This window comes from Gouania willdenowi, chromosome 18 (assembly GCF_900634775.1).
Source record: "Gouania willdenowi chromosome 18, fGouWil2.1, whole genome shotgun sequence".
NCBI classification, from domain to species: domain Eukaryota; kingdom Metazoa; phylum Chordata; class Actinopteri; order Blenniiformes; family Gobiesocidae; genus Gouania; species Gouania willdenowi.
This window is the reverse complement of record NC_041061.1, coordinates 22,216,687-22,238,854: the sequence shown is the minus strand read 5'-3', so window position 1 is coordinate 22,238,854 and position 22,168 is coordinate 22,216,687. Positions and strand designations below refer to the sequence as shown.

Here is a 22,168-nt window from a genome sequence, read left to right as displayed (position 1 = left end):
ATTGGCGCTGTCATTAGAGCGATGCGTCTCATTGCACTCTCGTGCCATCAGTTTTTTTTTTTTTAAATATAAAATTACGTGGAAATTGACTGTTTTAATGATATTAGAATTGTGCTGAGGGTGAACACTTTCACCAGACATTTTGACCGCGAAGGGGTTAAAAATTATCTGATAGAATTTTTACGTCTTCGGAGTTAATGAGAAATAATACAATGCATTTGGAGCATCTGCAAAAAGCTTCAACATAACAATGACGTCATTGATGAGATCGACGAATGAAGAATAAAGTGCAAAATATTGACCAATCCAATATAGCCGATCAGAAGTTTAATGGTTATTGGAGTGAACAATACTTACATGTGTTTTGGGCTCCCAAATTATTCAAAGTGGTTAAACCAGATAATTTTTTGGACTGTGTGCTCTTTCATTTCCATTTTCGTCTCTGGAATGTGCTACTGAGGTAGTACCGAATCTTAAATTCTGGAAATTCCATTAAGGTGTAACAAAAGCACAATTTTACTATATACAGTAAAATCACTCTATGAGACAATGAGCATTATTTATTTGTGTTTTATTTTTTTTTCTAGGTTCAGTATCGATGAAGGCCGGACATGGAGTGTACACAACTTCACCACCACCTCAGTATTTGTGGATGGACTTCTGAGCGAACCGGGAGATGAGACTCTCGTCATGACGTGAGAAAAACACACGGCTAACTTTTAGCACCACTTATCAATATTGGTTTATATTTGTAGATTCCTGTTGGCATTGCCGACATATTGAGATTGCTAACTTGTGAGAAACACAATCTCTCTGACAGAGTCGTGCCTCGGGGCCTAAAGCTAATGAAGCTGTGCCAGGTTGAGCGCGACATCGGAGACTTTGTGTTTCTCCTCTTATCACAGCAATTTATTTTCATCAGTTAAAGAGAAACAAATGTTGGTTTCTCTCCCTGATGTCCTGCTTAGCTGCCCTCTCCCCTCACCATCAGCTCTCCTTATAGCAGACGAAGATGCAGCGGTGGCCGGCCATGAACCCCTAGCCTGCTTTACTGTCCGCCCATTTTCTTATCTGACCTTTTTGTTCGAGGCTACATTTTTTTATTCTTACTGGGCTGTTTGCCGGACACTTCAGTTTCCAGGCGTATTCCATATTGTTGACTAAAAGATTTAATAGAAATAATGACTTTACTTGTTTATTATGGCAGTTACTGTAAACTTCTCCCCTGCATGTTTGGATATTGCATGTTTGGAGTTTTACTATTCAGGACTGATATTTAAAAATGGTTTTACTGATTTAATTTGATCCTTTATCAACAATGTTGACTCCAAATTCAATTGCAGTATCAAATGGAAATGCTTCCTAACCTAGTGGTTGTTTGATTAGCAATTAAAGTATTCAAATTATATGAAGACATTTTAAAGGACTGTTCTCATTGCAGCATCGTAAACTAAACTAATTAGTTTGTGACCTAAAAGCATTCAACGTGTAAGCATTTAATACATCAGACCGAACTTTACATCAAAATCTACTTGTGTTTTGTCATACACGGTCCAAATTGTATCCAAATAAACTGGTGACTGACTATCAACTCGGAGGCTGGTGTGAGGAAGAATAATGCAAAAATAATTACAGCTTTTTTGAGGGCAGTAAAATCTTAATTTTGCACGTTATAAATACCACTAACAGCGGCCGTCAACACACACGGAAGTTGATCACAGGAAACGAGAAGCACAAGTAGATTCATTACACCACCTCTGGTTCCTTTAATCACTTATGTGCATGTTTTACGTGACATCCATTTTTTTAATTATTATTTATGTATCAATATCATTTCAATTCACTAGTTCATCTGTAACGTGACGTCCAGGAGTAAAAGTCTGTGCATCCTCTCTGTGTGGTGAGATTTAAACATGAAGCTTTCACCCATAGTTTCCCTGTAAATATCCAAATATCTCACAAACTGAACATTTAATTTTAAAACAGATACACACTGCTTGCCTGGTTGTTGATTTTTCTGTATTTCTGGTTTTAAGTCAGTAACAAAATAACCAGAATGTTAATTTATTATGTTTATTATTTATATAATTCTAAGATTACATGGATTCCGTTGGTATAATGATGCTGTTAGATTCAAATTACTCAACATAAAAATGAAATTTTTACTCAGTAATTTTTATCTCCCGCCAAATGTGGCTTTAGGGTATCGATACATTGATGGAGTTCGAAAATGAGAAGCGTGCAATTATTTTTTTCCGGAGTTATTGCCCTTATTCCGTTTTTTTTACTCTGTTTGAGGTATCTTCGAAGGGGACGGCTTTTCTTAGAAACCAATTAAGATAGGATAACCAAATTCGGTGTGTGGCTTCAGGGTATCAATACCTTGATGAAGTTCGAAAATGAAAAGTGCGCAATTTTTTTTCCGGAGTTATTGCCCTTGTGTGGATTTTTTTTTTTTTACTCTGTTCGAGATATCTTCAAAGGGGACAGCTTTTCTTAGAAAACGTTTAGGACAGTTAGTAATTTTATAATCTGATGTGATATTTTCTTATATATACATCTAAATAAGATTCAGGACATTTAGGAAAAGGTTGTGAGTTGTAATGAGAACCACTCTGGCGGGGGATGTTGATGACTATGTCTTCTTGTTTTCTTGTTGTCGTCATTTCTGACGACAACAATCTGCTGACACAATCTTGATCTGGACAAAGCGCTAATATTACAGACTGGCATTAAAAAGAAAGAGAGAGAGAGCGAAGGTTGGGCTTAGGAAGTCTGTCCATCCTCATTTCTGCTATCACACCATCAGTAAGTCAGCTGGAGAGAGACTTGTCACATCATCTCACACCGGCCCCAGTGCACAGATAAGGAGGCTTCCAGCTGTAATCCACTGAGAAGGGCAAAGCAGATGATCACACACACACACACACACACTGATATATAAGGTAATACATGTTGCCCATCTGGCTCTGGTGAGATAGGGTAAAGCAGCCACAGATCGGTACTAGGGATAGTTCATGTCTGATGGATTAGCCAGAGTCTATTACTTTACCACAGAAGTTTAATTTGTGCTGCCGCCTCCTTCTGTCCGCTAATAAAGGCTTTGAGCATTGACTTAGTATACCAAGGACAGGCAGACGAGCCCAGGCCTCCACCACTGGACTCATCGCATATCTCCGCTCAAGTAAATAGAGACAACAGAATAGACGTCTATTCTGAACAGAGAGTCTGCTGCGTGTAGCTTTTTTCGGGACCGCAAAATGGTTCCACTCGCCAGGTTTCTGATGTGATTGTTAAACTGCAAAACAAATTTACAAGTGTAAGGATCAGATGATTCTTCTTTTGTTGGACTGTATGTACTGTAGATTATCAGGAGCCATTGTTCCACCTCTTGGACTTGCTTCAACATTTTCATTGAATACACTAAAGCAGGGGTTCTCAACCTTGGGGTTAGGACCCAATTTTTGGTCGTGGGAAGAATATTTTCTGAAGAATTTGAGCCAATTTTTACTTTTTTTTTTTTTTTACTTTTTTCTGCAACTACGCACACCAAACATGCCATATTTTAACCTATTTTTTAAATCACTTTTTCTTGCCATAATTTCGCTCCTGTCAATGCATTTTTGCTGCGTTACTCCCATTTCTGCCACATCTCCATCAAAATTCAATGTCTTTTCTGCACATTCTTTCCACTTTCAAGACTTTTCAGCACTTATAAACCCTTTCCACTACTTTTCTCACCTAATGTCACACATGTTGACCCATTATTGTCACTTTTAAACTCTTTTCACCATATTTCATGCTTATTGTTCGCCAGTTTAACCACATTCACGATTTGTCATGCCCATTATTTCCCAGTTTAAATGAATTGTTCCTACTTTTTAAATTACATTCATGTGCACATTATGTGATGGAAGTAATGGACAGAATTTTGCTGTTCAAGCTCATTTATTGTTTTTATTTATTCAGTCATATACATTTCAATTGAAAAACGTGTCAAATATTGTTAGGCGGTTCATTTCGATAAATTGAGATTAAATAATTACAAAGTCTGTAATTAATTAGTCCCACCTCTCAATTGAATCTATAAAATCATTCAAAAAATTACTTCAAATAATATTTTGTTTATTGGTACCACATTAAACACATTTCAAGTTCTATAAATTTCCACTACATGTATCCTTTAGGAAGTTCAAACCAAACTGCTTCCCACTCATCACATCCCACCTCTACAAAAACAAAAGACTGAGACAATGTTCACCAACAGCATATGTGAGTTCACAGCAGAGTCATCCGTCTGTTCTCTACAGAGCAGCAGGTGAAGCCAACATTAGTTACGCCTGCCTCGCATTCTTGGCGACACAGCAGAACATGTTGGAGTCAGTGACGGGGGTAGCATCACATCACATCTGTCTGTTTGACAGATCACTGCCACTGACACACTAGAGACAAACAGAAGAGGTAGTGAAAGGATCCAAATCTGTTGGTGAACATCTCCACCTACTGGAGAGAAACAATAACTGCAGCTCAGTGGGAAAGTCTGAGAAATAGATATTCATTCTTGCATTTTGTGAGAGGAGTTATTATGATGTGTTTATTACTTAAAGGGGCAGTATTGTGAGAAATTCACTTTATAATGGTTTTGCCACAGTGATATACATTCCTTTAGCCTCATTCAGAGGGCCAAAGTTGAAAAAATTATATTTCTTCCTTCCCTTGCTATTCCACATTTTGTAAAAAGTCAGCTCCAAACGGGCGAGTTGGATTTTTCTTACATTATGACGTCATAACACGGAAACTCCTCCTCCTGACAATCCTGGCTCCTCCCACCCTACATAAAAATGTGAGCTCCTCCCTCTCAAACTACCTCACAGGTAAAACAAACATAGCAAAGACAGGTTGATATTACAGTTAATATCACAATTAATATCTTAAAGTTCAATATCTAACAATAAAAGCAATAATTTTCTCTGTGTGTGTGTGTGTGTGTGTGTGTGTGTGTGTGTGTGTGTGTGTGTGTGTGTGTGTGTGTGTGTGTGTGTGTGTGTGTGTGTGTGTGTGTGTGTGTGTGTGCGCGTGTGGAGTGAATATCTTCCCGACACGGTGTCTGTTTGACCTGAAACTACAGAAATATGAAAATGACTCAAAATACACAAAACTAAATATTTATATAAAAAAAAGTACACAAAATCACAACAGAAATGCACAAAACTACACCAAAAAAGATACAAAAATAAACAAAATGACTCCAGAATCACACTACAATGGCAACAAAAAACAATAATTGTACAAAACACATGACTCTCAAAAACATACATTACAGAAAAATAGATATGAATACGTTCACTTAAGCCAGGTGATTTCAGGCTTCCTCTCCTGTGACAGAGGTGGAGATTGCAGCGTCAGACCAATCACAAATGCTGACAAACTGTGTAGAGCAATTTAAGTCACAATTGAGGAATAATTCTTTAAAAATATGAAGAATTAAAATCCATAATTCAGACCAAAAACCACACTGTTGCTGCAGAAAAAAGCAGGAAGGAATGAATGCTGGCAGGAAGCTGCTGACATTGTTGATGCGTAAAAGAGTGAGATTATAAAATATGAATCCATGGGATGATAAACGGACAGCGCTCTGATCAGTTTCACTTTATTACATCACACGTGTTTCTATTCAGGCATTCCTCAATTTATCACACACACACTGGGATGAGAGCGTATTGTTTCACTGTGGCGTGTTCTTGCTGAGACTGTCTGCGTCACTAGTGTATGAATGAATGAACATCAGATCAGCACCAACCAGGATCTTCTAACAATGGGCATGTCGTTTTCCAAGTGAACTGATTGGTCAGGAGGCGGGACTTTTGCACTCGCTCAGATCTTATTCGCTTTTTAACCTGTACCCGACCATGTTGGGTGTTTAGCCTAAGTTACCATGGTGATTTAGCCCGGAAATCCAGCTTTGTAGTCCAAGCCCAAAAAGCACATAAAATGACACACAAAACACCCAAAATTAGAGAAAAATATATACAAAAATACACGAAACAATGTAAATTTTGTGCAGGCCCTGCCAAAAAGAACGCACAAAATGACTTGATAAAAACATACAACTGTAATATTCAGAGATACTATAAACACAAGATGAATAAATACACAAACATAACAAAATAATGTACAAAACAACAACAAAAACACAACCTCTTTGTTCTGTACTGTTAATGCTCAGATCGGTTATTATTCTAAATCCTCATGCTATCCCCACTGTGATAAAAGTTGTCTTATACATAGCAAAGAACAAGTCGAAAATGAACGTTTGCTTTTTCTCAGTGCAACTCATCAGATTTGAGGTAAACCTATCACATTAAATGTTTACACGTGGGTTTATTCTATTTAGCTGATACCTTTGTCTGCACATTCTATTTTTCCATTCTTCATTTCATTAAAAGGATGAAGTTGAGCCACATAAAGCATAGCAGTGTTCCTTTATTTATTCCTCTTTACGTGTGTTTTCAGTGTCTTCGGCCACATCAGCTACAGGTCAGACTGGGAACTGGTCAAAGTGGACTTCAGGCAGTCCTTCCCCCGTCAGTGCACTGAGTCGGACTATGAGTCATGGCTGCTCACAGACTTACAGGTGATAAACAATCACTCCACGATACATTCATGCATGTACATTTAGTTATTTTTTTTTTTCTATGAGTGCATTCAAGTGTCTACGATGGGATGATGTAAGTGGACTTTGTAGGAAACTGTTTATTCGTGCAATACCTTCAGGGAGAAAAGTGCATTATGGGACAGGAGCGCACCTTCAGGAAGAGAAAGGACACGTCATTCTGTATCAAAGGGAAAAGCTACACTTCAACTCTCACCAACAAATCATGTCAGTGCACGGAAAAGGACTTCAACTGGTGAGCTGACCCTTCGCTCAGAGAAACTAAACCCCAAAAAACACTTTTTTATGCTGAAAATAAATGTATTTGAGTATAAGCTCTTGACAATTCAGTCCAAGTATAACATGAATCATTGTGTAAATTACCAACTAATTTAGATGTAGATATCTCAGCACCTCCAAATACACAAATTCAATGAAATTCCACAATATTTGCAGGGTTCACATTTTTTTCAATGCTTGGATCACATAATGGCAAGCAATTTTAATTTAAATTAGAGACATTTTTGTCATTGTCATAGACTGTTTGCCACTCCTTGCACGCTGGAGGCTCGATTTATTTCACAATCCACACATATCTATCTACCTAATACAGCGCTCGCGCTCCGTACGGACCTGCTTGGTGGACTCTAAAACATCGTAGGTTCATGATAACTTGATAGCTTCTAATATTCTGGCCCCTAGTGGTGAAATAACTGATGCATCTTGTGTCTAGATTTGTCTAATCATCTGGAATAATATCATCAGGATCATTTAAATTAGGTTATTTTAAAATTAAGTTGATAAAAACTTTTCAGTAAACCATTGATCCCTGAGGAGAAATTGGGTGACATTAATGCTGCTCTCATTCATACGTCTTTATGTGACATATGATTATAAATAATTAAAAAGGAGCAGTAAGAATAATCCATGTCTGCACAATCTATAGCTACTTTTCAACTGGAGTTTACACATGGTATTAAATTACACTTCTGTTTTGACATACATTTCTGTTTCATCAATTTTCTTTTTTTTTATTAATATTATTATTATTACATTTTGTTTACTCACAAAAGTTGAAAAGCAATATTATCTGAAAAGAATTGATAAAATATTTAAAAATAAATAACAATGTGGAAAACAGAATTTGAAAAAAATTAATGGAATTTTAAGGAAAAAAAAAAAAAAAAAGGTATTTTATCGTGCCCTATGTAAGTCCTGTTAATGTTTGCCAGTTATTTCACCCTACAATGAAAGTGCAGTGCAGCTGAGAACAAAGTTGGCTGGTAAACGGCTCATGGTTCAACAAAGAAAGCTTGAGAGGCTTTTTCCAGACCAAAAGAGGAAAGAAACAAAGCACATAATGAAAACTGTTAAACGAACTATAAAACCAGTAGCTCAGCAGCAGTGGTGTTAAGTAACGAAGCGAATAACTGGACAAGTACTTTTACTTTAACATCGCAACTCTTCATATATTGTTTTTCACAAATCACAACTTTTTTTTTTTTTTTTGCGTGAAGAAAATAGTGTATTTTACCTTATTGTACTCTTCAGAGTGTTCAAGATTGCTTAATTTATGTGTGAAAATCCAAAAATTTGTGTGCGTGTGTATGTGCGTAGTGATTACGGCTTTGAAAGGTCTGACAGCGGCCTCTGCTTCGCTGACTTTTGGCACGACCCGGACTCTCCCCCTGAGGACTGCCATCTGGGTCAAAACTACCAATCCAGCACTGGGTCTGTACACTAAATAATAGTTATAGTTTGAGAATATTGAACAACTGATCAATCAATCATTAATTATAGAGCACTTTTCATACAGCTAAATGCATAAAAGTGTAGTGTAGAAAACTGTTTGCGCTGCTACATTTCAGCTACAGGAAGCTGATATCAAACACGTGTGAAGGCGGGCTCAGCAAGCAGCAGAGCGACAAACAGCACAGCTGCCCTCTGCTGCCCCCTGAAGGACTGCAGGTTGCCATTAAAGGACAAATGCTGGCAGTAGCTCCGGGCGATGACATCACATTCATTGTTCACCAAGAGAAGGTGAGTCGAACTTTCACTCACGCGCACGAGTTCTTTTGTCCTAAATGTCATTTCTGTAATCAGGGGGACACGAGTAGCACCAAGTACCAGGTGGATCTGGGTGACGGCGTTCGGGCCATTTACCAGAACTTGACGGTGACGGATGAGCCAATCCAGCACCGCTATGAAAAGGCAGGGGTTTATAAAGTCACGGTGAAAGCTGAGAACATGGCAGGACATGATGAGGCCATCATGTACATCCAGGTTACAGGTGAGGATCGCCAGTGGCGGACTTAGCATTTATGGAGGGGGGCTCATGGCAAACCTTTGTTTGTGAAAGGGCACTCCCACTTGGGTATGATCATGAAGTATTTGGCATTTTAGAGGTCAAGCAAAATTTAGTATGCTAATATGTTTGGCAATATTTAATTGTCTCCAACCCAACCAACACATTTAAAGTTGCTGCCAGTTTGATGACATATGAGGAATGGTGTTTTTGAATAATGTTATATTTTTAATTTTTATGGCCATATTGCAAACAACTAAAATTAGGGGGTGGGCTCTTGGGGGCCCAATTCAAGTACAAACCCTTGCCTAATGGTAGGAGATGCGAGCGCTAATGCGGGTCAGAAGGTCATCATCCGAGCGCAGCTCTGGTGAATCCAGAAACGATACGACGTTGGAGAATGAGCAGGAGTGCATGTTCTTAAAATATACGTATATACCCCTAGGGGTACGCAATGGCACTACTGAGGGTACTTGAGAAAGAGAGAGAGAGGGGACATTTTTTTTTAAACGAAAGCATTAAAAATATGGGGTTTTATGTTTTTTTTTAGTTAAAAATGATAATAATAATATTACATTTTACCAGCAACTCACAAAATGACAGCAAAAACATACAAAGAGAAAAATATACTAAATATTTAAAAAAAAAAAAAAAACAGACAAACAACAAAATACACAAAATGACACCAAAAACTTACCATGACCAGCAACACACAAAGTGACGACAAAGACACACGAGATGAGAGAAAAATACAAAACGACATGAGAAACGACCAAACGACACCAAAAACACAAAATAAGAGAAAAATATACTGAATAATAAAAAGAAGAGACAACGACAAAATGACACAAAAAAAAAAACACACACACAAAACAATGATAAAAATGATCTTGGTTAAAAGATGAACTGAAAATACAAGAGTCAGTCTTGGTCCCACATCAGGAGGGTGACGACCGCAAATGATAAAAACTATAGAAATAAGTCTATTCAGGAGGCACTAACACACATTTACAAAATGTGTGTTTTCACTCGTTCATTAAATCACTTAGATCTATAGTTTTTTTTTTTTTTTTCATAGAATTCTGAGCAAAATGTTGTAGTCGGACAAAATGGGGTACTTGGATTCAAAAGTAAGAGAAAGGGGGTACTTGAGCCAAAAAAATTTGAGAACCATTGATCTATGCTATGCTAACTAGCGACTTAATAGTCACTATACCCCTCTATTCACATTTCTATTAATCCAACCAACTAACCACAGAGTCCACAAGTTGTTATAGGAGGGGCGAGGCCAACAGTGATGGGTTTGTGACATAAGAAGCCACCAAAACGTCACATTCTCAGCCAATAGCAAAATTCAAATTTAATTGCCGGGTTTTAACTCATAGAGGGCAGTCACTAGGGCTTTAAATTAACACCCACCATCCCGCCAATTGCGGGTAAAAATGAACTTTGACGGGTAACATTGTAGCGTTCCTCGCCATTTTGGCTGGTGAAGAATGAAACCCCACTGTTGCGTCTGTTTGAATCGGCAGGTCGTTGTTGCTAGATTGGGCTGTTTTCCATCAAGAAATTTGAGGGTTTGTGTTGAGACTTTAAAACGTAATGTGTATCTGACAACACTGCTTGTTGTACTAATCCTACATTTCCCGTGAACTCTATGTCGTGACATGTCATTCAACAATTGGCGCTGTGCTTACAGAGAAGACAAACAGAATGGTGCAAAACAAACAATAGGATCTGAAATGAAGTTGTAAAATGAGTTGGGATAAACAAACAAACATGTGGGGATATGTATCGGGTGTTGAAAAGCCTGAACTGTTAAAAGGAAGGCGGCTGGCGACACAGGGGAATATGAAGATGAAAGAGGATCTGAAAAGAAGAAGAAATTGAGGAGTTTTATTACTAAATGGATGTCGGGTCGTGAGTGGCTGGTATTCGACCATTTGTGCACCCTTAAAATGTGCACTATACAGTTTGTGGGGAGTGGGATTTGTTTACATTAAGCATGCATTCTAGTAAAACATTTTTTTCTCTACGGTACATGTAATTCTTAGTACTGATTAGTGATTACTTCTGTTCTTTCTAACTTCAAATAGTGTTCCATGGGTCTAATTTTCATCTGAGTTAATTATGTTTATTAAGTTATGAGAATATACTTTATAAAAGGTTCACTTCTCCGACACATCCAAAGTTCTATATTACACCTTTAGGCATTGTTACAACATTGCTTTTAAATGAAATGTTTATATTTTTACCCTTTTAATGTATTTCTGCAATCAACTAAAATATAAAAAAAAATATTTAAAGAAACATGAACGCTGAAATCTGTTCCGTAGCACTCATAATGTAGTTTATTTTTGCTGGAAAAAAATTTAACTGGTGGAAAATCTAGTTGGCTGGTAACTTTAAGAATCTACGAGTCATGCTGGCTGGTGATCTAAAAAGTTAATTTAAAGCCCTGGCAGTCACTCTTACATTTTTACAGCTAAATACACCAAATTGTTAATTGCTAAAATGTTAAGATTTGGGCTAGTATCAATCAACAATACTCCATACCCAATCACATTTGGTTACCTAGTTTTGTGTTTCATTAAATCTTAAATGAGAATTTTATTAGAATTTCCATGCCAATTACAAAGTCAATGATCTGAACTCAATTACAATTAAATTACAGTTATAATGGGAACATATTTTTTTCAATGACAGTTATTATTACGCCATTATTGTAATTAATTATCAGTGGGCTGCAGCACAAAATAGGAACTATATAGGGACTTTTTTACAGATCCACAAATGTATTTCATTTTTTTACATTCCATTTTTTTTTTTTTTTTTATCTATCAGCTCCTCTACAGGAAGTGCACATGGAAGTCGTTCCCATCGCTGGAAGAAACCAGGAAGTGAATCTGACAGCGGTGGTACTTCCAGCTGAGGCCAACCTGACAGTGTTTTACTGGTGGATTGGAGACAGTCTGCAGGTAAAGAACCAATGTTCAGTGATGGTTACATACTCTAATAGTTTTTGGGGTTTTTTTTAGTTTGAATGAAACATTTTAAAGCCTCTTCTTTCCTCACAGCCTACACTGACTCTGCAGAACAGCCTCCTGACTCGTTTCCCTGAGACGGGAGACGTCTCTGTTACTGTGCAGGCTTCCAACGGACGCTCCATGGTGCAGGACAGCCGGAATGTCCGCGTCTACGGTAACATACAAGAAAACCTTCAGTTCTTTTAACTCATGAACATATGTTAAAATAAGGTAAGATGAGATAAGATAAATTAAAGATAAGACAGCATAAAATTAGTTAAAATAAGATAAGATAAAATAACAGGGTTCCCGCATATCCTTAAAAAGCCTCAAAAGGCATTAAATTCATGAATCTAAAAATATGGCCTTAATTGTCATTAAAATGACTTAAATGAATGTTTAAAAATTCTCAAATTTTAACACAAAAGTTTGATTCTAATTATTCTCACATTTTTATTTTTAATTGTATAAACAACATGGGAAAATGTATATTTAATGAAAATTGACAGATTTTTCTTATTGGCTTCTCTTAATGGTTTTTATTTTTTGTATTTTTGTTGTTTTATAGATTTCTGGCTATTTTTGTAGTCATCTTGTGTTTTTGGAGTGATTTTGATTATTTTAGCCTTTTTTGTGTATTTTACTGTCATTTTGTTTATTTTTGTGTGTTTACTTTGGGGGCCGCCAGTTGCACATCTGCACTAGACCCTAGAAAAAAAACTACCCTGACCCTATGTGCGATAATTGATGTGGTGGGTTTTTTTCCCCCAATTATGTTTACTGTGGAGTTGGTTTTAAATTTAATTTCAAATGGCAATAAAAATGTCTTAAAAAGTTTTGAATTTAATTTGATAAAAGCTGTAGCAACCCTGAATACGTTTAAATAGGATAAGCTGAGATACGATGAGTTAAAATAGTATAAGATAGTATGAGATAAGTTAAGTTAAAATAAGATCAAATAAGACAAGTTGAAATAAGATTAGATGAGATGAGACAAAATAAGTTAAGTTAAAATAATATACTATAACATACTGTAAAATAAGATGAGTTAAAATAAGTGAGATTGGACAAGTTAAAATAAGATAAGATAGGATGAGCTAAGGTAAGTGAAGTTAAAAAAAAGTAAGATACGAAGAGATTGAATAAGTTAAGTTAAATTAAAATACAATAAGAATAGATAAATTAAGATGAAATAAGATAAGTTGACATAAAATAAGTTCGTATAAGATAAGATATTCTAAGAGATCATTTTATTTTGGCTCCTTCTGGGGAGATGATGTTTGTCTTTGAGATTCTTTAACATCCCACGGTTCTAACCTGCTGACAAATAACCCAGTTGTTTACGATTCCCTGATAGGGAGATTATAATCTGAGTTGTCAAATGGGTGTAGCTGTGTGTGTACGTTGAATAGTGGTGAACCACTTTTTTTAAGCGTTTGGTTTTAATGTACCATGACTAATATTACTATTGGCTCTACCTCCAGATAACTTCCATGTCCTTCCTCTGAGCTTCAGCAAAAACTTGGATCACTTCAACCCAAACATCCCTGAGTGGAGGGATGATATCGGACAGGTGGTCACCAAGATACTTGCTAAGGTACTTCAACACACTGTTAGTTTATTCCTCTTCCAACAAATGTCTTGTGTCATTTTTGGGTGTTAGTGGCTTTAGAACAATCAGAAACTTCAGCTTTCTGAGTGATGTATTACTGTACATGACTTAATTACAAGAGTACAATCTGGGTTTATGCAGGGGTGCAAAAGTTGAATCTGTTGAGGGTTTCCTGTATTATGATTGCATGGTCGCGAAATAGCAAATGGCACATTTTTGGTTCATTTATTTAATATTCCTTACTCAGCAGAGTTTTGTTTTGCCAAAAGCTCAACTCAATCTATTTTTGATCTGTCTATGTGCTAAAATGTAATATGTAAGAATAATAATAACAATACATGTTTTAGATAAAGTGTTTTTAGATCATGTGTTATCCAGGCTAAGCTAGGCTTCACTAAACCCCAGCCTGTATAGAATTGGTATATCTGAGTAAACCTTCCTATTATCTTTGGGGTCAATTTGACCCAATTCATTGTTTATCATTCAAAAGATTATAGTTGACTTTTTTCATATTTCATTACTTTTCTTAATTTGATGGGTACAATTGATTCAGCATAAAATTATCATGATGATATTTTTTCAATGTGTTGAACACATATTGCACACATTGGTGTTTCTCTGGGGTCAATTTGACCCCAAGCTGTTTAAAACGTATCTGTCTGTTGTGCTCTGTGTGTATTGCAATCTACACACTCTCTCTCTTTAGAAAATGTCCTCGAGGAAACGGTTTACTGTCAATGAGGTTTTGGAACAGCTCTTTCACAGTGAAAGTAACGTAGAGGAAAATGTGTCTGAGACACAGTGTTACAAAAAGGAGATTAAATAAGTAAATAAATATGATTATGAGAGGAAAGGGGAGGGGGGGCGTCACCAACATCAATCAATTCAGTGAGAGTCATGAACGTGCACCCCAAGTTATAAAAGATAAGGCTGAAAGATTTTTTAGATACACTAACTCTAAAACTGAAAGTTTCACCTGATGGTAGCACTGCAGGAAAAGGTCATATCATCACCACAACCAATGGGGTTCATACTCTTGTAATCATTAATGTTGTCAGTAAATTTGAGAAGATTTTCTGGAGGCAAATATCCATGGGGTCAGATTAACCCCAAGGGTAAAATGTGTTAGTAATATTTGAGGACAATAGGAGGGTTTATTAAGTATACGTTTCTGTTTGGCGTCAGATTACGGGAGTACCTGAAGAGTCCTTGGTTACCGTGGTGACACCTGGCCTGCCAACCACTGCTGATCTCTTCATCCTTCCACTGGACACCAAACCAGCCAAGAAGAGCTTGTTTGTAGATAAGGTGCAGAAGCACATAGAGTAAATCCAGCATTGATCTTCTGTATTGTTGATGAAAGCTTTTGCTAAGTATTGCTCTTTTCTTTACCTTTATTTTTAGCGTATATCTGCTATCGTGCAAGCCTTAAATGACAACAATGTCAGCTTCGTAGTACGAGGAGGTCTCCAAGTGCTGGTGATGCTGGCTGATCCTAACGCAGGTATGGGTTACTACCAGGACTCCCTCAGTGTTGTACACACAGCTGTTCATTACGTCTCTAATCATACTTGGTTTATTTCCAAGGCTTACGTCTAATTGCTAATGACTCAACAGCAACAACAGCAGCAAACAATGGTGCGTTAACCCATGAAGGACTTTCTTGCAGCTTTTTAGCCTTCATACAGTCTCTAGTGGGTTTCCTAGTTTGAGTTAAGACTTTCTTTAAACTCAGACTCTCTACGGGTAAAAAAAATTACGTTTGTGCCTTATGTGGAGCTTGATCTTTTTAACAATTATTATACAATCTGATGCCCTCTTCCCTCTTTGTAAATTAAGATTCTTCATTTCTTTGTTTCTTTTGGCTATAGACATCTTTAGATAAATGGGGATTTATCTTAGATTAAGGAAAATGTTGACTAAACTGTGTATTTTCTTTGAAGGGTATCTTGGAATGACAGGAAGTCCAGGCATTTGGGCTTTAGCAGTAATTCTCCTCATCAGCATCATTGCCACAGGATCCTTCATTCTCTACAAGTTCAAAAGGTGAGCCATGTTGGACATGTTGTGCGTCTGACAGCCCAGATTAAGCTTCGACCAGCTAAATTCACTACTATATTATCTCAATGGTTTTTTTTTTAGAATTGCTTTATTAAAAGTTCTATTTAAGGGTATATTTAACATTATATCTGTTTTTGATCTTACCAATTACTCACAGCTATCTTACTTTTTCAAACTTGCATGCATTTTGTACACGTTGGTATTATCTTCCTCCCAAATTTAGTAAGTAATGAATTTTTGCTAATCATCTGAGTGGAAAATAGCTTTTTCATTATCTAATTTTCTAAAGTTCGAATTTATGCACACCTGCAATGAGACTGTTAGATGATTAATTACTGAAAAAAAATCATTATTAGAACTTTAAAATTATTGAGACTAAAAGTGTTGAGAATAAAAAATTTGTGTAGCGCATTTAATACACAAGGCAATTCATTGTGCATTGCATGATTAAAAAGTGCAACGGAAAACACTTAACAGTTAAATAATCAACGAGAACATTAAAATCAGCAGTAAAAACATTAAATCAGCAATAACATGATTAAAAATCTCCCTCTCAGTCATACACAGTAGAGAAAAAGAATGCCTTTACCTGGTATTTAAAAATGTTCTCATTGGATGATTTATTTATTTTTTATTTTTATTTATTCAGTTTATTTCCGACATGGTTACATTCACTTTTTTTTTTTTTTTTTTTTTTACATTTTTTGTACATGCCGAAAAAGGAGACGAGAGAAGCAGTTTGCTTATCCGGGTCCCGTCCCCTGTTTTACCATCGCAGATTTACATGGGTTTACATGTCTCTCTGGTGATGATGATTTCACCATGTTTGCTGTGAACTCTGGGCTCCACTATCGACAGACTTGCTAGGTTCATACCTGACTAACATCTCACTGATGGATTCTGGATCAAACCCATTCACAGATTTATACACCAGCAGCAGAACTTTAAAGTCTCTTCTGAGGCTGACTAGGAGCCAGTGTAACCTCTTTGTTCTGGTTATGACCCGAGACACCTCTATGGAACCATAGTCATCTGAGTTCAGTGACAAATATAGTCGTGTGTCGTCTGCAGAGCTCTGATAATCAACCTTACAGTTCTGTAGAATTTGTCCTAAAGGAAGCATATAAAGGTTAAACAGAAGGGGTCTAAGAACAGAGCCCTGAGGAACCCCATAAGACATTGGCAATCTGTCAGATTCAAGAGCCACACAGAGTGACCAGTGACCAAACACCAATCGAAAGATTATTTTATTTTCCTTTTAAGTCACACTTTAAAGCTTAAGATAAAGCTGTTCATATTAAGATTAAAGGCAGAGTTTAATCATTCTTCCTTTACACTTGCTTATCCTGTACAGAGTAATGGGGGATCCTAAAGCCTTTATTAGCTCAAATTGGTTGACTAAAAGTAATATATATACTGTATACGTAATTCTAATATGTGAGATCATTTAAAATGCATGTTTATCCAATGACTAAAACAAATAATCATTTGCTTTAGAAATTACCTCTAGTTTCAAAATTAAAGCCTGGTGAGAAACCTTTCTGCAGTCCATTACAAACTGGTTCAAAGCCTTGGAAATGGGGCTCGGTTGGTTCAAACAGGGTCCAAATGTTGTCAACAAAAGAGTTTCATGGCTGATTTTTTGTATTGAGTAACATAAAACCTCAGGTTAGACTCTTTGTGTAATGTTGTGTGTCACCTGCATGTGTACTTTACACACAAATAGCACAACAACAGCACCTGCTTGCGTGTGAAACACAAATATGCACTCAAAGTCACCTGATTTAAAAATGCAGAGCAGAACAACATCTCACCAAAACAACAAATCCCACAGTCCTTGGCTTAGGACTGAGGATGCCTATCCCCCGCTGTTTTTCAGAAAGCTTCCAAATCGCAACGTCTACGCCCAGATGCACAACGAGAAGGAGCAGGAGATGACCAGCCCTGTCAATCACAGCGAGGACACCCAGCACATCATTCAAGGGGAGGAGTTCATTGACGATGACCTGGATTCACAGATTCTAGGTAACACGGGAGGAAGCCCCGCCTTCCGTTCCCTTATAAGGACTACCACTAACCACTGCTACTAAAACCCAAGCCACTAACACCAGCTGCTTACACTCACCAAGGTACTGAAGGAACTTCTCCTTTTCATTGTTGTCAATGTAATTGATGAATCTTCTTTACTTTAGTCAAAAATCTTAAAGCTGTTGTAGATGATAAGTTTTTTATCAGATAAAGACACAATGGGCATATGTGGAATTTTTTTTTCATAAAATAGTTTTCTGCTGCTTTGATTTCAACATATTATTGTTAGGTTCATGTCACAGATATTAGTTGTACTTCAGGTGTGTAGTATACTTTTTCGGTGAAATGGTCCCAAACTTTTGAGGTTTTAGGTTGGTTCTTTTTCTGTTGTACAGTTCTTCACAATGTAAATGGTGAAGCGACACTGCGCCCAGCAATTCATGTATAGTACTGCAGCAAAAATGAAGCAGAAAGCGGCTGCGGGCCTGATTTTTATCATGAATTTAAAATGTTAAACAGCTTTGTGTTTGGTGCAAATCTCAAGCGGGTCTATATATTGAATTCTATTTTTTCTTTTGCCCCCGGGCAAAAATTTCAAACTGTCTATGAGTGTAGGCCCTCATAGCTCAATTAATTAAATATAATTTACTAAAAAACTAATGTAAAATTTTTGAATTGTCACTCAAAAGTTTGTTTTAACATTTAATGTTTCACGCATTGCATTGTGGGATGTGGAGTCCTGGAGAGGAATGCATAGAAGTTTTTTTTACTTCATTCTTATTTTGATTTCAGCCAAAGTGACTTGCTAACACATTTCTGGAGTTTGCACGGACTGAGAGTCGTGGCAAAACAATGGCAAGTTTTTATTTTGGGGTTTACTCCGAAATATGCGATTCTAGCCTCATGGCAATTAGGTAATTTCATGGGAAATACTGGGAACAAACTGGAACAAAAATGGTGTCAAGCCATTCGCTGTGCTCCTTGACGATGAAACACAACTAATCACAGTAAGTATAAAGTAAGAACACTTCTATACATCTGTCTACGAGACTCGACAACCTGCAGTCCATAATTGTCTTCCGACAATGTTAACAGTTTGTTTACATGCAGAACTTCTACATTTGTGACTAAAATATCTTTGATTTATTGATCTGTGAGGCCCACACTGTCTTTATCTGATCAAAAAAATGATCGTCTTTAGGTGCTTCAACATTTTCCCCTTTTTTAACTTTTCTTTTACATCTTTTACAGTAACCATCCACCCCCAACGTATCCCCGGCAATGAATGGCGTTCACTGTTAATACTCTTTTTTGAGGGTTAATGTTAAATTACCACTTGTTTGCATGACTATATTGTAAAAATAGTTGAAAAAAAATCCACTCTTAGATTACCAGCTTTTAAGGAAAGTATTGTACTGCATAAATATTGATTTCATGAGGAGCTTTTCACTGTATGTATTGTGTAGATAGAAATGAAAGACAAAAATGAGTTTTCTAACTATGACTCAATGAATCATGATTTCGTACTTTTTTTTTTAACTGTTTCTTCTACTTTTCTTGTTTCTAGGCAACCATTCAGGTGTGGTCCTGAGCGTCAACTCCAGAGAACTGCATAGTTACCTAACCAGTTGATAGCGCCATGCTAACGCTGATTAGCGAGCCCAGTCTGGGCCGAGCAGGCTAACGAGCACAGGGACTCCACTCTGCCTTCCTTCTCTTTTTTCCTCCGTCTCTGTCTCTGCCTCCGTGGACATTTCACCTCCACGCCACGGCCTCCCAAGCCTTCTGACACCAGGGGGCGAGGCTAAGCCTGGCAAAGGGAAGCCTCTTTTCACTGAAATAGAAGACACTTTTGCATTATATTTCATTTTAAACTATTTTACTTCATTCTTCTCACCTGCTTTGAGGACTCACCACAGATTCAGATTTTAAAATGAAATGCACATACCAAACTCAAACTTTGCCCAGAAAGCAAGAGGAGTTTGAGCAAAAATTACAAGGAAAACCTTGATCTTGAAGTAAAATGCCCTAATATTTGTTACTGAATCCAATGCACCCTAATAATGTGATTTTTAAACACATGTAGAGTATAACTCTTATTACGATTTCATAATTTGGCCTCCAATTATTTGGCCTATAATTGGAGTTATATGGAATAAGATAAGTTCGAAACATCAGCCTTAATGGCTCATTTGAGTTCAAATTAAAATAAATTCACACAAAGGAAAAGTATCTAATCTGTGAGTTTGTCCAAATGAGTAGTGTTATTGATTGATTCTTGTCCAACTCTTGAAAAATGTAGTCAACGTAATTCAATTTGGCATATTTTGTGTTTCACGTAAGAGTGACTGCTCTCTATGGGTTGAAACTCGGCTATTACAACTGAATTTAGCAATTGATTACGATGGAGGCCGATGATGTTTTAGAGCTAGCCTAGAGTCCATCCTAATCTCCTTGTATTATTCAATGTTTAATACGGGTGATTAGTCTAGAAGCTCTCACAAGGCATTTGAGTTCTGGGGGGCTGAGCAGGGCGGGACAAACACATGCAGATTAACCAATCAAATGAAGAGCGGACGTGATTACAATAGCGAGGCAAGTATAGACCTTTTTCCCTAAAAGGTGTCGGCAGAGGAAAATGGTGTGTAATATGGTATGGTTTTAAAGCCTCTTCTTGTTGTGGTTTCAATGATATATCCAGGTATTTTAAAGCAGAGCAGAGCAGCATCTCCAAACGTCTTCTCCATGGCCGGCGCCATGTTTGTATTGACACTGCTTGTTGACGCAAGAGATACGACGTTCTTTCTGCACAGCTCTGATTGGCTCTGTTTCTTTCAAAATGAGGGAGTGTGCAAAAATGGCATTACCATACCCACTTTCTTACAAAAAGTAAGGAAGTGGGTATGGCTTATCACCAGGCTATTTTAGAGCAGCTTTCAGCATGAACCACCAAAGTTGGCTTCGCCCCTTCCATAAAAACTAGCACCTGTGATCCGCTCTAGACTTTGTTTGCATGTTCACGTCACCTAAATGAGGCGGACTATCCAAGGAAACGAATCCTAGAGAGTTTTAACCGCTTGGGAGTCTGTTGGTGTGAATGCACTGGCAAAAAGAATTTGACTGAAATTTCAAGAGTTGGACAAGAATTAATCAACACTACTTCATACGCAAGAAATTTGGTTTCAGCAGTAAAAGAGTGGTTTTGGGATTTAGTTACATTTCAGAATGCAACTACCGGTTCTTTATCAACGGACCACCAAGTGAACAACCTCAGTTTAGCAATTACACACAGATTTGTGTCTTTTCTTTTCCACCTCTTTTGTCTCCATCCCTGTTCTCCCACTGTACCTCTCTGCTAACGAAGGCAATAATGATCTCACAGTCGTATGCTAGACATGACAGACTCTTGTGACTTTGCAGAAATGCAAACACTAAAAGGAATGGATGCACTTTCTTACATTTCTCACAGGCAGGTATTTGTGTCACGTCCTTAGTTTGTGATTCTTCGAGCTAAATCCATGTCAGTCCGTTCTTTTGTGTCTCAAGCTGTGGATCTTGAGTTGTGCCCCCCCCCCTTACCTCCACCTCTGTAACCGCCTCACACTTTCTCCGACTCGGTCCGCTGGAGGCAAAGGTAGCCGTCCTGGAGGCATGTGTAGTTTAGTGTATTTTACGGTATCAGCCTATATTAGGCCTAGCCCATGTTGTATTCACGTCTCCTTTCAAGGTTTGCTGTGCTGTATATAGATGTGTAAATATGGACATTGATCTTCACTATGTAAATACTCCTTTTGACTGGTGTGTGAGTGTTTTACACTTCTACTAAAATACACTTTGGTTTTATCCCCTCTGCCTGCTTCACGTCTACATTTTCCTTCTTATTAACTCACCATCATATTAAACCTGAGATGATTATATTGTCTTAGAAAGATGCGGTTCCACAGTGATGATATTTTTGATACACTTTGTCAGTTTCATTCATACAGTGATTTTGTTGCCTTGCTGAGGTCGTTTTGTTTGTTAGATTGCACTAAATGACGTAAACTGTTGCCGAGCAACAGCAGAGCATTGTCTACAGACTGAAATCAGGACTTTGAACGAAAGGCCTCGGCTGTTTATTGATGCTATACCGTTCTCACCAACATCATCCTGTGCTTGTGTTCTATACAGCGGATCACTTTACACTTCATGTCGTATTTTTGTACATATTCTGCTTGTTCTTAGTTTTCTAGTGCTGTGTTGTCATTGTACCACTCCCCCTCCAACAAAAAACGAGGGGAACATGAGGATTATGATATTCTGATGTACTAGTTGTGGAGTTTTCACCGATGATGGCACCGACCGTGTATCTTTCACCACACGCTGTTTTGTTCTTTTTTTCACTTTTCCTTCTGCTGCTCGGGTTGATCTTTTGATTTTTGCAATTAAAACAGTTGTGTGTCCTCAGGAAGGGTGGTGCATTCCAACGGCATCCTGAAATAAAT

The 22,168-nt window shown here is 37.4% G+C and overlaps 1 protein-coding gene across 1 annotated transcript in view; it reads left to right on the top strand.

Moving 5' to 3' along the window:
- The window catches only part of sorcs2 (sortilin-related VPS10 domain containing receptor 2), a 462,702-nt gene extending 440,534 nt beyond the window's left edge, over positions 1-22,168 (top strand). The window contains exons 14-27 of the mRNA XM_028475153.1: positions 588-695; positions 6,514-6,634; positions 6,775-6,908; positions 8,270-8,383; positions 8,521-8,692; positions 8,756-8,942; positions 11,802-11,935; positions 12,035-12,158; positions 13,468-13,580; positions 14,781-14,903; positions 15,000-15,099; positions 15,539-15,641; positions 17,536-17,681; positions 19,252-22,168. Coding sequence (XP_028330954.1) covers positions 588-695; positions 6,514-6,634; positions 6,775-6,908; positions 8,270-8,383; positions 8,521-8,692; positions 8,756-8,942; positions 11,802-11,935; positions 12,035-12,158; positions 13,468-13,580; positions 14,781-14,903; positions 15,000-15,099; positions 15,539-15,641; positions 17,536-17,681; positions 19,252-19,316 — 1,744 coding nt within the window. The 3' untranslated portion in view covers positions 19,317-22,168. The remainder of the gene's footprint in view (positions 1-587; positions 696-6,513; positions 6,635-6,774; positions 6,909-8,269; positions 8,384-8,520; positions 8,693-8,755; positions 8,943-11,801; positions 11,936-12,034; positions 12,159-13,467; positions 13,581-14,780; positions 14,904-14,999; positions 15,100-15,538; positions 15,642-17,535; positions 17,682-19,251) is intronic.